General features: G+C 53.8%; 1 protein-coding gene across 1 annotated transcript in view; it reads left to right on the top strand.

Annotated features, from left to right (window-relative positions):
• Positions 1 to 12261, top strand: part of SCRIB (scribble planar cell polarity protein) — a gene marked incomplete at its 5' end in the record, with an annotated part of 90354 nt that extends 78093 nt beyond the window's left edge. Inside the window, 6 exon segments of the mRNA XM_075847668.1 lie at positions 1551 to 1649; positions 2766 to 2905; positions 2978 to 3015; positions 6174 to 6248; positions 6991 to 7042; positions 9937 to 12261. Of these exon segments, the coding sequence (XP_075703783.1) occupies positions 1551 to 1649; positions 2766 to 2905; positions 2978 to 3015; positions 6174 to 6248; positions 6991 to 7042; positions 9937 to 10118 (586 nt within the window).
• Positions 12262 to 13118: the final 857 nt, after the last annotated feature.

Here is a 13118-nt window from a genome sequence, read left to right as displayed (position 1 = left end):
TCTCCCCGTTCCCCCCTCCTCCTCCTTCTCTCTATCCCCGTTCCCCCCCCTCCTCCTCCTTCTCTCTATCCCCGTTCCCCCCCCCTCCTCCTCCTTCTCTCTATCCCCGTTCCCCCCCCTCCTCCTCCTTCTCTCTATCCCCGTTCCCCCCCCCCCTCCTCCTCCTTCTCTCTATCCCCGTCCTCCTCCTTCTCTCTATCCCCGTTCCCCCCCCCTCCTCCTCCTTCTCTCTATCCCCGTTCCCCCCTCCTCCTTCTCTCTATCCCCGTTCCCCCCTCCTCCTCCTCTCTATCCCCGTTCCCCCCCCTACTTCTCTCTTGCCCCGTTGTTCCCCCCCTCCTCCTCCTTCTCTCTATCCCCGTTCCCCCCTCCTTCTCTCTTGCCCCGTTCCCCCTCCTCCTCCTTCTCTCTATCCCCGTTCCCCCCCTCCTCCTCATCCTTCTCTCTATCCCCGTTCCCCCCTCCTCCTCATCCTTCTCTCTATCCCCGTTCCCCCCCTCCTCCTCATCCTTCTCTCTATCCCCGTTCCCCCCCTCCTCCTCATCCTTCTCTCTATCCCCGTTCCCCCCCTCCTCCTCATCCTTCTCTCTATCCCCGTTCCCCCCCTCCTCCTCATCCTTCTCTCTATCCCCGTTCCCCCCTCCTCCTCATCCTTCTCTCTATCCCCGTTCCCCCCCTCCTCCTCATCCTTCTCTCTATCCCCGTTCCCCCCTCCTCCTCATCCTTCTCTCTATCCCCGTTCCCCCCTCCTCCTCTCTATCCCCGTTCCCCCCCCCCTACTTCTCTCTTGCCCCGTTGTTCCCCCCCTCCTCCTCCTTCTCTCTATCCCCGTTCCCCCCTCCTCCTTCTCTCTATCCCCGTTCCCCCCCCTACTTCTCTCTTGCCCCGTTGTTCCCCCCCTCCTCCTCCTTCTCTCTATCCCCGTTCCCCCCTCCTTCTCTCTTGCCCCGTTCCCCCTCCTCCTCCTTCTCTCTATCCCCGTTCCCCCCCTCCTCCTCATCCTTCTCTCTATCCCCGTTCCCCCCCTCCTCCTCATCCTTCTCTCTATCCCCGTTCCCCCCCTCCTCCTCATCCTTCTCTCTATCCCCGTTCCCCCCCTCCTCCTCCTCCTTCTCTCTATCCCCGTTCCCCCCCCTCCTCCTCATCCTTCTCTTTCCCCGTTCCCCCCTCCTCCTTCTTCTCTCTTGCCCCGTTCCCCCTCCTCCTTCTCTCTATCCCCGTCCCCCCCCTCCTCCTCCTCCTTCTCTCTATCCCCGTTCCCCCCCTCCTCCTCCTCCTTCTCTCTATCCCCGTCCCCCCCTCCTCCTCCTCCTTCTCTCTATCCCCGTTCCCCCCCTCCTCCTCCTCCTTCTCTCTATCCCCGTTCCCCCCCCCCCCTCTCTATCCCCGTTCCCCCCTCCTCCTCCTCTTTCCCTGTATATAGCGGTCAGTGGACCCCCTGTATTTCCCTCTGCTCGGTGTGTATGAGATGTTTGCGGTCTCTCCGGTCCTCCTCATTCTGTTGCTTTCTCTCTCTCCTCTCTCCGCGTCTCCTCCTGTCCCTCGGGCAGCTCTCTGGAGGACAGTATTAAGCAGTATGAACAGTCTTTGGCCAAGAAGCTGTACCTGTCCCGGCAGCAGCGGCCGCGAACCCCTGAGGACGGCAGCAGGTGTGAGCTGAACCCACTCACTGTGCACCGTGCCCGGCTTGTAGCATGTCCAGCGAGCGGGCAGCCGGGTCACAATGTCTGCACACGCCATGCATGTCACTGGGCAGTACACTGGCATGTACGAGGTCCCGCGTCTGTCTGTTGCCGTGTTTTCCATATTTCCCTGGTGCTGGTTTTCGTGTATTAGTTTTCAGTGTTTGTAGGTCATTCGCCTGATCAGAAGTGTCGGCAATGGCCTCATCCTATATATTGTGTAGCTACACCCATGAGCTTTATTGTGGCCCCTGACTCCATGATCCACATCCAGGGACTGTGTTCTCACGTTCGGTACGTTAAAAAGTTGACACCTCCTGTAAAACGCAGACTAGAGAGAAGTCCCCAGCTCCTGTCTGCAGACAATAGATCTGCTAACTACATATCCCATGATGCCTTGCTCAGACATCGCATAGGCCAGTGTTGCCAGATCACATCTATCAAAAGATATAGTTCTATACCATTCCATATTGTGAGCAGGAAGCTGGAGAGATGCAGATCTAGGTCAAAGGCCCAGGAGAGGCTGCAGACCGTGCCCTGTGCAGCAGCATGCAGCATGTCACAAGCCGTATGTGAGCTCCACCCCACTGCTGGTGGGCTAGCAATAGATGTGATCGATAACAGGTGGATCGTGTGTGTCAGACACGCAGGACCCGATGTCACCGAAGCCGGCAGCCCCGCTGACCTGACTGATTGGGCTTCTATGTATACAGGATATATGGATCGTGTCTCCAAAAGTAAATAAAAAGCAATTAAAAGGTTGTTTAATATTCCATAATAGGTTCCTTTAAGTGTGCCATATATATTCTATAAGAAGCAGAGAAGTTTCTGATAAAGTGGGGGGAATGTTTTGGTTGGTGCGGCGCATGAATGAACACATTGCATGGGGAACGTGAGCAGATCTCATGCATCATCGCCTAGTGATGACATCATCGTTGTATAATGCGCCAATACGGCAGCCGCGGTCCTGTATGGCAGATAATCCTGTACATATCCGGCACCTTCCGGGCCATCGCCTAGCGGTGTCCTGCGCGGTTTCTGGATTTTCCCCCTCATACATGAGTTCATATTTTGACATCTCAGGATGAAGTCTCTGGAGCAGGATGCTCTGAGGGCGCAGGTCGTCATTGCTCGCTCCAAGGAAGGAAAAAAACGCAGCACTTTGGACCAGCTGGCGGAGTCCCCATCCCCAGCTCCCACCCCATCACCCACCCCACTGGAAGGTAAGTGGCCGGGATGTGTGGGGGTGTCGGGTCACTTGTGCCTGTGTGTGACTTCTATACGTCTGTCCTCAGATTACAGCCCCCGGCTCCTGACCTCTCCTGGAAGATTGGTGAGTAAAAAACTGGGTAACCCATCACCTGTAGCATGACCGCCCACTGTGGATCCCCTCACCCATGTACAGCCCCCTACTTTATAATACTGTACCGTAATCTTCATGTATGACCTCCCTGATCCAGGACCATCTCAGTACTGACCCCTCATCTTCATGTATCACCTCCCTGATCCAGGACCATCTCTGTACTGATCCCTCGTCTTTGTGTGACCTCCCTGACTGTGACCATCTCAGTACTGATCCCTCATCTTCATGTATGACCTCCCTGATCCAGGACCATCTCAGTACTGACCCCTCATCTTCATGTATCACCTCCCTGATCCAGGACCATCTCTGTACTGATCCCTCGTCTTTGTGTGACCTCCCTGACTGTGACCATCTCAGTACTGATCCCTCATCTTCATGTATGACCTCCCTGATCCAGGACCATCTCAGTACTGACCCCTCATCTTCATGTATGACCGCCCTGATCCAGGACCATCTCAGTACTGACCCCTCATCTTCATGTATGACCTCCCTGATCCAGGACCATCTCAGTACTGACCCCTCATCTTCATGTATGACCTCCCTGATCCAGGAACATCTCATTACTGACCCCTCATCTTCATGTATGACCTCCCTGATCCAGGACCATCTCAGGTACTGACCCCTCGTCTTCATGTATGACCGCCCTGATCCAGGACCATCTCCGTACTGACCCCTCATCTTCATGTATGACCTCCCTGATCCAGGACAATCTCAGTACTGACCCCTCATCTTCATGTATCACCTCCCTGATCCAGGACCATCTCTGTACTGATCCCTCGTCTTTGTGTGACCTCCCTGACTGTGACCATCTCAGTACTGATCCCTCATCTTCATGTATGACCTCCCTGATCCAGGACCATCTCAGTACTGACCCCTCATCTTCATGTATGACCGCCCTGATCCAGGACCATCTCAGTACTGACCCCTCATCTTCATGTATGACCTCCCTGATCCAGGACCATCTCAGTACTGACCCCTCATCTTCATGTATGACCTCCCTGATCCAGTACCATCTCAGTACTGACCCCTCATCTTCATGTATGACCTCCCTGATCCAGGACCATCTCAGTACTGACCCCTCATCTTCATGTATCACCTCCCTGATCCAGGACCATCTCAGTACTGACCCCTCATCTTCATGTATGACCTCCCTGATCCAGGACCATCTCAGTACTGACCCCTCATCTTCATGTATGACCTCCCTGATCCAGGACCATCTCAGTACTGACCCCTCATCTTCATGTATGACCTCCCTGATCCAGGACCATCTCAGTACTGACCCCTCATCTTCATGTATGACCTCCCTGATCCAGGACCATCTCAGTACTGACCCCTCATCTTCATGTATCACCTCCCTGATCCAGGACCATCTCTGTACTGATCCCTCGTCTTTGTGTGACCTCCCTGACTGTGACCATCTCAGTACTGATCCCTCATCTTCATGTATGACCTCCCTGATCCAGGACCATCTCAGTACTGACCCCTCATCTTCATGTATGACCGCCCTGATCCAGGACCATCTCAGTACTGACCCCTCATCTTCATGTATGACCTCCCTGATCCAGGACCATCTCAGTACTGACCCCTCATCTTCATGTATGACCTACCTCATCCAGGACCATCTCATTACTGACCCCTCATCTTCATGTATGACCTCCCTGATCCAGGACCATCTCAGTACTGACCCCTCATCATCATGTATGACCTCCCTGATCCAGGACCATCTCATTACTGATCCCTCATCTTCATGTATGACCTCCCTGATCCAGGACCATCTCAGTACTGACCCCTCATCTTCATGTATGACCGCCCTGATCCAGGACCATCTCAGTACTGACCCCTCATCTTCATGTATGACCTCCCTGATCCAGGACCATCTCAGTACTGACCCCTCATCTTCATGTATGACCTCCCTGATCCAGGAGCATCTCTGTACTGACCCCTCATCTTCATGTATGACCGCCCTGATCCAGGACCATCTCCGTACTGACCCCTCATCTTCATGTATGACCTCCCTGATCCTGGACCATCTCATTACTGACCCCTTATCTTCATGTATGACCTTCTTGTTCTCCCTTGTTGCTCACACATCATCGCTTGCATGCTCTGGCTACAGTTTCCATGTTATATCTTCTGGCCGTTCACCTCCGGCACGTTGTCTATTCCTATAAGACCCTGCAGCAAACTCTTACCATAGATGCTCTGCAGGGACCTCGTCCAGTCATTGTATTCCCCTCGCTGTCTGGATATATGATGTGTATGACTGGTGGTCACTGACCCCGGGTGCTGTGGTGTGTGGACCCTGGCTGGACTCCTCGCCCCCTCCATCACCCTCGCTGCACTGTGAAGAACCTCGTTACCTTGTGTTTGAGATGTTGCATGGACCTCCACCGATGTCTGCCCCTCCACACATCCATCCCTGTCCTCTTACCTTCCTGCCCCCGGCCTCCCTGTCCTCTTACCTCCCTGCCCCCGGCCTCCCTCTCCTCTTACCTCCCCCCGGCCTCCCTGTCCTCTTACCTCCCTGCCCCCGGCCTCCCTCTCCTCTTACCTCCCCCCGGCCTCCCTGTCCTCTTACCTTCCTGCCCCCGGCCTCCCTGTCCTCTTACCTTCCTGCCCCCGGCTCCCTATAATCTGCTGTCCCCCGTCTGACCCTTCTTTTCCTCTGCTCTCTCTGTACTGCCCTCGTGTAGCCCCTCACGTGACCATCCTAGGTTTTTGGTTTTTTTTTTGTCTGTCGCCTTCGCGTTGTTTTTGCCCTCTGCTTGTTGTATTGTTCCTGCCGCTCTTTGTTGCCCTCTTTTTGCCCACGATCACCCCCTGTGTTTGGCTCCCTGTGCCGGGTGACCCCTCCCCTTTTTATTCTCCTTTCTCCTCCCTGTGCTTGTCTGGTTTCTGCTTTTTCTCGCATCCTCCATATTTGCCCCCTGCCTTCTCTGTTACCCTGTGTCCTGCCCCTCCGCCATGTTTTTCGCCTCTCTTCTGCCCCTCCCCCATGTTGTTCGCCTCTCTTCTGCCCCTCCCCCATGTTGTTCGCCTCTCTTCTGCCCCTCCCCCATGTTGTCCGCCTCTCTTTTGCCCCTCCCCCGTGCTTGTCGCCTTCTCTTACCGCTTGCTCTGCCTTCCAGTCTCTCTCAGACAAGAAGTTTGACTACAGAGAGTTTGCCGCTATCCCGTCTTCCAAACCCGTGTATGAGATCCAGGTACCGTGTTGCACGTCACACGATCCAATCTGTGTCTGAATGCAGATCCGCACGTGTCTGCTGGGCCAGTTTTCTCTCTTGGTGATCGGAGCAGGTTGTGGTGATGGATGGGGGGAGTTGTGGTTGGTCTTGTGTGAGGTGGGGAAAGGGCGTTCTTGTTTATTAAGATGAAGCCGAGGGAGCCGGGATAACTCCCAGAATCTTCCATCTCGGTAGTCCCAGATTTACAGGATAAATCTGAAAAAATATATTTTTTGTAATTACTTAAAGTTACATTATATTTTATACTCCAGTCACATCCAGAGCAGCATACGCAATCCTGCTTCATAGTTCTTATTAGTTCTTCACATCTCACTGCTGCCCCCTGCTGGTTTGGGGTCTGTAGGGAGTGTGCTCTGCTTTAGTGCATTGTGGTTACTCAGTTGGTGGTGCCAGAATCTTTCCTCGCTATCTGTCAACACAATCCCAAGTGCCAGCCAGCTCTGGATGTGACTGGAGCGTATATGATGCCACTCAGAAGACAAGTTCTTGAACATGTTGTCATTGGGTGACTCCGCCATTGCGGCAGTTCACGTGTGTGGGCAGGTAAAAGCTCGTAGTGGCCTTAGCGACCTCTCGTGCCGTGCTCCGGTATTTTTGCCCTTTCCTCCAGCTTGAGGTGTGTTTTATATGGAAGTTTGGCTGCATGCTCTTATGTCTGCTCTACGTTCACCCTGCACTGACCGATCTTTCTGGTTTCCAGTCCCCAGATGCAACGTCCGGCCCGAAATACACAGAAGATGGTAGAACATCAGGTAAAAGTGTGAATACTTATGGAAGGTGTGGGGTAGAGTTACATGCGATCTATAAGACCAGAAAAATTATGACATCACGTGAAAACAAGATCACATGTAGGGCTGCTGGTGCAGGAGAGACACTGCGTCTCCTGCCTCTCTCCTGACTAGATTACATGTAGGGCTGCTGGTGCAGGGGAGACACTGCGTCTCCTGCCTCTCTCCTGACTAGATTACATGTAGGGCTGCTGGTGCAGGATAGACACTGCGTCTCCTGCCTCTCTCCTGACTAGATCACATGTAGGGCTGCTGGTGCAGGATAGACACTGCGTCTCCTGCCTCTCTCCTTACTAGATTACATGTAGGGCTGCTGGTGCAGGCGAGACACTGCGTCTCCTTCCTCTCTCCTGACTAGATTACATGTAGGGCTGCTGGTGCAGGGGAGACACTGCGTCTCCTGACTAGATTACATGTAGGGCTGCTGGTGCAGGGGAGAAGATGCGTCTCCTGCCTCTCCTGACTAGATTACATGTAGGGCTGCTGGTGCAGGAGAGACGATGCGTCTCCTGCCTCTCCTGACTAGATTACATGTAGGGCTGCTGGTGCAGGAGAGACACTGTGTCCCCTGCCTCTCTCCTGACTAGATTGCATGTAGGGCTGCTGGTGCAGGGGAGACGATGCGTCTCCTGCCTCTCTCCTGACTAGATTACATGTAGGGCTGCTGATGCAGGAGAGACACTGCGTCTCCTACCTCTCTCCTGACTAGATTACATGTAGGGCTGCTGGTGCAGGGGAGACGATGCGTCTCCTGCCTCTCCTGACTAGATTACATGTAGGGCTGCTGGTGCAGGGGAGACGATGCGTCTCCTGCCTCTCCTGACTAGATTACATGTAGGGCTGCTGGTGCAGGGGTGACACTGCGTCCCCTGCCTCTCTCCTGACTAGATTACATGTAGGGCTGCTGGTGCAGGGGAGACGATGCGTCTCCTGCCTCTCCTGACTAGATTACATGTAGGGCTGCTGGTGCAGGGGAGACGATGCGTCTCCTGCCTCTCCTGACTAGATTACATGTAGGGCTGCTGGTGCAGGGGATACACTGCCTCTCCTGACTAGATTACATGTAGGGCTGCTGGTGCAGGGGAGACCCTGCGTCCCCTGCCTCTCTCCTGACTAGATTACATGTAGGGCTGATGGTGCAGGGGAGACACTGCGTCTCCTGCCTCTCCTGACTAGATTACATGTAGGGCTGCTGGTGCAGGGGAGACGATGCGTCTCCTGCCTCTCCTGACTAGATTACATGTAGGGCTGCTGGTGCAGGGGTGACACTGCGTCCCCTGCCTCTCTCCTGACTAGATTACATGTAGGGCTGCTGGTGCAGGGGAGACGATGCGTCTCCTGCCTCTCCTGACTAGATTACATGTAGGGCTTCTGGTGCAGGGGAGACGATGCGTCTCCTGCCTCTCCTGACTAGATTACATGTAGGGCTGCTGGTGCAGGGGAGACACTGCGTCTCCTTCCTCTCTCCTGACTAGATTACATGTAGGGCTGCTGGTGCAGGGGAGACCCTGCGTCCCCTGCCTCTCTCCTGACTAGATTACATGTAGGGCTGATGGTGCAGGGGAGACACTGCGTCTCCTGCCTTTCTCCTGACTAGATTACATGTAGAGCTGCTGGTGCAGGGGAGACGCTGCGTCTCCTGCCTCTCTCCTGACTAGATTACATGTAGGGCTGCTGGTTCAGGGGAGACACTGCGTCTCCTTCCTCTCTCCTGACTAGATTACATGTAGGGCTGCTGGTTCAGGGGAGACACTGCGTCTCCTGCCTCTCTCCTGACTAGATTACATGTAGGGCTGCTGGTGCAGGGGAGACGATGCGTCTCCTGCCTCTCCTGACTAGATTACATGTAGGGCTGCTGGTGCAGGGGAGACGATGCGTCCCCTGCCTCTCTCCTGACTAGATTACATGTAGGGCTGCTGGTGCAGGATAGACACTGCGTCTCGTGCCTCTCCTGACTAGATTACATGTAGGGCTGCTGGTGCAGGGGAGACTATGCGTCTCCTGCCTCTCCTGACTAGATTACATGTAGGGCTGCTGGTGCAGGGGAGACACTGCCTCTCCTGCCTCTCCTGACTAGATTACATGTAGGGCTGCTGGTGCAGGGGAGACTATGCGTCTCCTGCCTCTCATGACTAGATTACATGTAGGGCTGCTGGTGCAGGGGAGACACTGCGTCTCCTGCCTCTCTCCTGACTAGATTACATGTAGGGCTGCTGGTGCAGGGGAGACGCTGCGTCTCCTCGGTCAGTCAGGAAATCATGGGGCGTTGCAGATACAGAATAAATGTGGGTCACGTCTCACAGCGGGGACCTGGGGTTCCTGATGACAGTTTTTTGTGCATTGAGGGAACCATAATACTAAGGGATAAGATGTGCGCGGTATAAAGATGTGCGCCATCCTGTGTGGTCACCTCTCCTCCGTATTATTGATGGGTGCAGGGTCTTCATTCATCTTTTTCTTCCTCTAATTCTCGTTGTGCTCTGTGACAGACTGAGCCTCTTCCTCTGCCCGTTCCTCTTCCTGGCAGCGTGGCATTCTGGGTAGGGATTACCGCTACTTTCTGCTGTGAGATCTCTGCATGGTGTGCAACTAACCGCGTTTTTGAGAATGAATTCACCGGCCGCATGTTCCTCCGGTGCAGATACGGGAATAACCTACATGGGGGGCTCATATTAGAATTGGGGATTGGTACTGGCACCCACCCATAGACAGTGGGGTAACAACAACAACCTGAGGAGAAATACTGATGTGCTGCACCTCGTGCCCCCCAACTGCATAGACAGACCTGGCCCCATTTCTCATGTCCCCCCCCCCCCCCACTTTGTGCCCCATATCTTACCGTTTTCTCTCATTGACAGCGCCATGTGGCTTAGAGGAAGCAGAGGGGCGGCAGAAAGAAGCTGTGGAAGAATTCGAGGATGAACAGGAAGACCCCATCCCAGCCCCCAACTCATCCGCACTGGAGGAAATGGCCAATTACAGCAACAAGCGGAAGCTGCGGCACACGCGGCGGAGCCTAGAGACCGCCGTCCCCACCTAGGAGGTCGTCCTCACACTCAGCCAGCACTGTGAACACTCACTGTATACACAGACTGCACGTCCAGGGGGAGCACAAGACTCCGCCCCCTGCGCAGATCTGTGCTGAGCCAAGCCGGACGTCCAGCTCCAATCATAGACCCTGAGACGCCCGCTCACCCCCTGCTGGATATTTTGGGGTTCTTGCCGCATTCTCCCTGCTCGGTGGGGGGGACACGGACTGATTACAGCTTCTGGTGCTTTTCGCTCTGTCTTTGGTGGCAGTTTCACAATATTCGCACGTTGGGTCGGAGCAGAAGGAGCGACGGGAAGTAACTAGATAGGAAACGTTAACCAGCAGCTCCCGGTCTCCCCCGCTGTGCTGAATGGGGGGGGGGACGTTTTATGCCATTTTAGAGACTGTTGTCATTGGGTTTTCAATCAGTAAACCCAAATAAAAAACTTGGGGAGGGGGAGGGGATCGTGGTCTGAGAAATTATCTTAAAATTTGTATATAATCTGCTTCTTGCTGCGGGACGGGGCCGCACTAGGCATTACTTGCCGGGGGCCGCACTAGGCATTACTTGCCGGGGGCCGCACTAGGCATTACTTGCCGGGGGCCGCACTAGGCATTACTTGCCGGGGGCCACACTAGGCATTACTTGCCGGGGGCCGTGGTGCAGGTACCTGGGGGTGGTCTCTGTGGGGATTCTCAGACCTATTACGGGGATGGCCTCGGTGGGATCTCTTCCAGTATGTAGGGAGCAATACCGGGACTGCTCGGAGCGTGGGCCGCTGGGTCTGTTTTTAGAGGGGTGGTTTTTAAGCGGGGTCATTTTTTTGTTTTTACCCCTGTGTGGCGACTCTTTGTATCTGATTTTATAGCCGCGCGTAGCGTAGACGAGTCTTCCAATTCTCTTGTAACTTTTTTTCTAAGAATTTTTGAAGAGGTTCCCTCGCCCAAGATCAGGGCAGATGGAGGTGACCGCGATTATTTTTTAACATTTTTTATTTGTATGACAAAATGTTGTGTGTGAGATAGCAGAGGTGTCAGTGACTGCGTGAGGAGGGTAAAAGGGTTGGGGGTAGATGTGACCGCATGGGGGATGTATATTTATGGGTGACTGAGATTATTTATAGTGTGTGAGTGCGGGCAGAGGACATGGCATTAAAAATGAAGCAGCTTTGTAAATAGTCTGGATTAAAAATCTGCTCCAGTTTTGTGTACACAGCTCATGTGCAGACCAATGTGTCTCTATGGTTACAGACTACAAACAAACCGTGTGTAGTCTGATCTGCTGTCGTGTGTTTCTCCATCTCTCGTCCCCTCTCCTCGTTTCTGTAGATCATCTAGAAGAGGAGTAACCCCGGACTGCAGGATCAGACTACACAGGGCTTGTTTGCAGTCTGTAACCATGGAAACACAATTCTGCATAGGAGCTGCGTGCATAGAATAAGGTTATTGATTCGGACTGTTTGTAGAGTTGATTCTTATTTTAGATGCATTAAAGCAATACAAAAATAAATACTTCAAAAAGTCTACACGCCCCTTAACGATTTCCTCTGCTGGGTCCCAACCGCAGCCTCCACCACGGCGGGGCTCGTCTATGAAGCTTAGTGTAGGTGAGTGCATGCAGGGATGAGGGCTAGGGGGCGCTATTGCAGGGTCTTTCTGCTTGTTTGTCTGATCGCTCCTGTCCGAGATCTCAATTCTTTTTCTGCGTTTTTTTGGGGGAATATTTTATTCGAAGGTCAAATTATAAAGAAGAAAAATTGGGGAATCTTTTTTGCATGTTTTTATGTTCTTGCAACGTTTTTTTTGCCTTTTCTGCTCTTCGTGCCGGCGGAGCGGAGGTTGGCTCTCCAGCTGTGGTGACACTACAACTCTTCAGTATTTTATGTTAGGGCCTGCTGGGAGTTGTAGATTTGCTGTAACTGAAGACCACTCTTGTAGGGGTTAATATATCGCCCATCATTCCTCCTGCCTCCCCCGGCCATCGCGCGATTTTCTGATCCGCTAATTTTCGGGGCCATAGAATACAGTGGACGATCATTAAATCAAATCGTGAAACGGACCAATCAGTTAACCCCGTGTATCCTGACGGCTGGAAGACCAGCAAATGCGAGACGCTGGAATTTGGTGAATCTACCAAATCCCCCCCCCCCCTCCCCCCCCCCCTTGGGCCATTGCCGATGAGACCCCCAACTCTGTAGACTGGATAGATGCAACCTTTAAAAATCTCCCATGACGCATCACTGCCAGCTGCTTTCCTGGGTGGAGCTTAGTGACCACATGACTGCCCCGGACAACTGACGTCTGTAGAGAAATAACTGGAGTGGGTGGAGTCTGACAACTACGTGTTCTCACCAACTGCTACAATGTAACAACCTCCGGACTGTAGCGGGAACTACAAGAGGTGCAAAGACCGTGCGGGGGAGGGGGTTATACACACTGGGGGGGGGGGGGGATAGTGAGAAATTCTTCATCTGTCTAAAGCGACTCCGGGCCCGGATGACATAATTGCTTTGCACGATTTAGATTTTTGGGATTCCACGGCCACCAGGACACACGGAGTTAATAGATCTACTTGGTCGGAGATTGGATTTTTGTAGAGATGCGCCACCCATTGTGTCGGGGGCCACAGGGGGCGATGTGTCGGGGGCCGCGGGGGGGCGATGTGTCGGGGGCCGCGGGGGGGCGATGTGTCGGGGGCCGCGGGGGGCGATGTGTCGGGGGGCCTCCACTCTCGGGTTTTATGTATTTGGCGTTAGTTTGTTGCCGTTACGAGGTGCGTTGCGAATGTATTGACACCCAGGATCTAGATTCCCTCCGCACCCAACTGCCACTGAAGAGGTGAGAGGCGGCCGCCCCCTGCGTGGTGCCTTATTGCAGCCGTGGACCAGGCGTGTGATGACGATGGCGCCTGATGTTACGGACGTTGCGTCTCCTCCGCCCCAGGGCTTTTCTATGAATTATTACTGAGCTGATTTGGACGCCTCACATATCGGGGCGAGGGTTTTGGGT

Source organism: Rhinoderma darwinii (assembly GCF_050947455.1).
Source record: "Rhinoderma darwinii isolate aRhiDar2 chromosome 5 unlocalized genomic scaffold, aRhiDar2.hap1 SUPER_5_unloc_55, whole genome shotgun sequence".
In the NCBI taxonomy this organism is placed as follows: domain Eukaryota; kingdom Metazoa; phylum Chordata; class Amphibia; order Anura; family Rhinodermatidae; genus Rhinoderma; species Rhinoderma darwinii.
The sequence above is the reverse complement of the archived record's forward strand: the minus strand, read 5'-3'. Positions and strand labels throughout refer to the sequence as shown.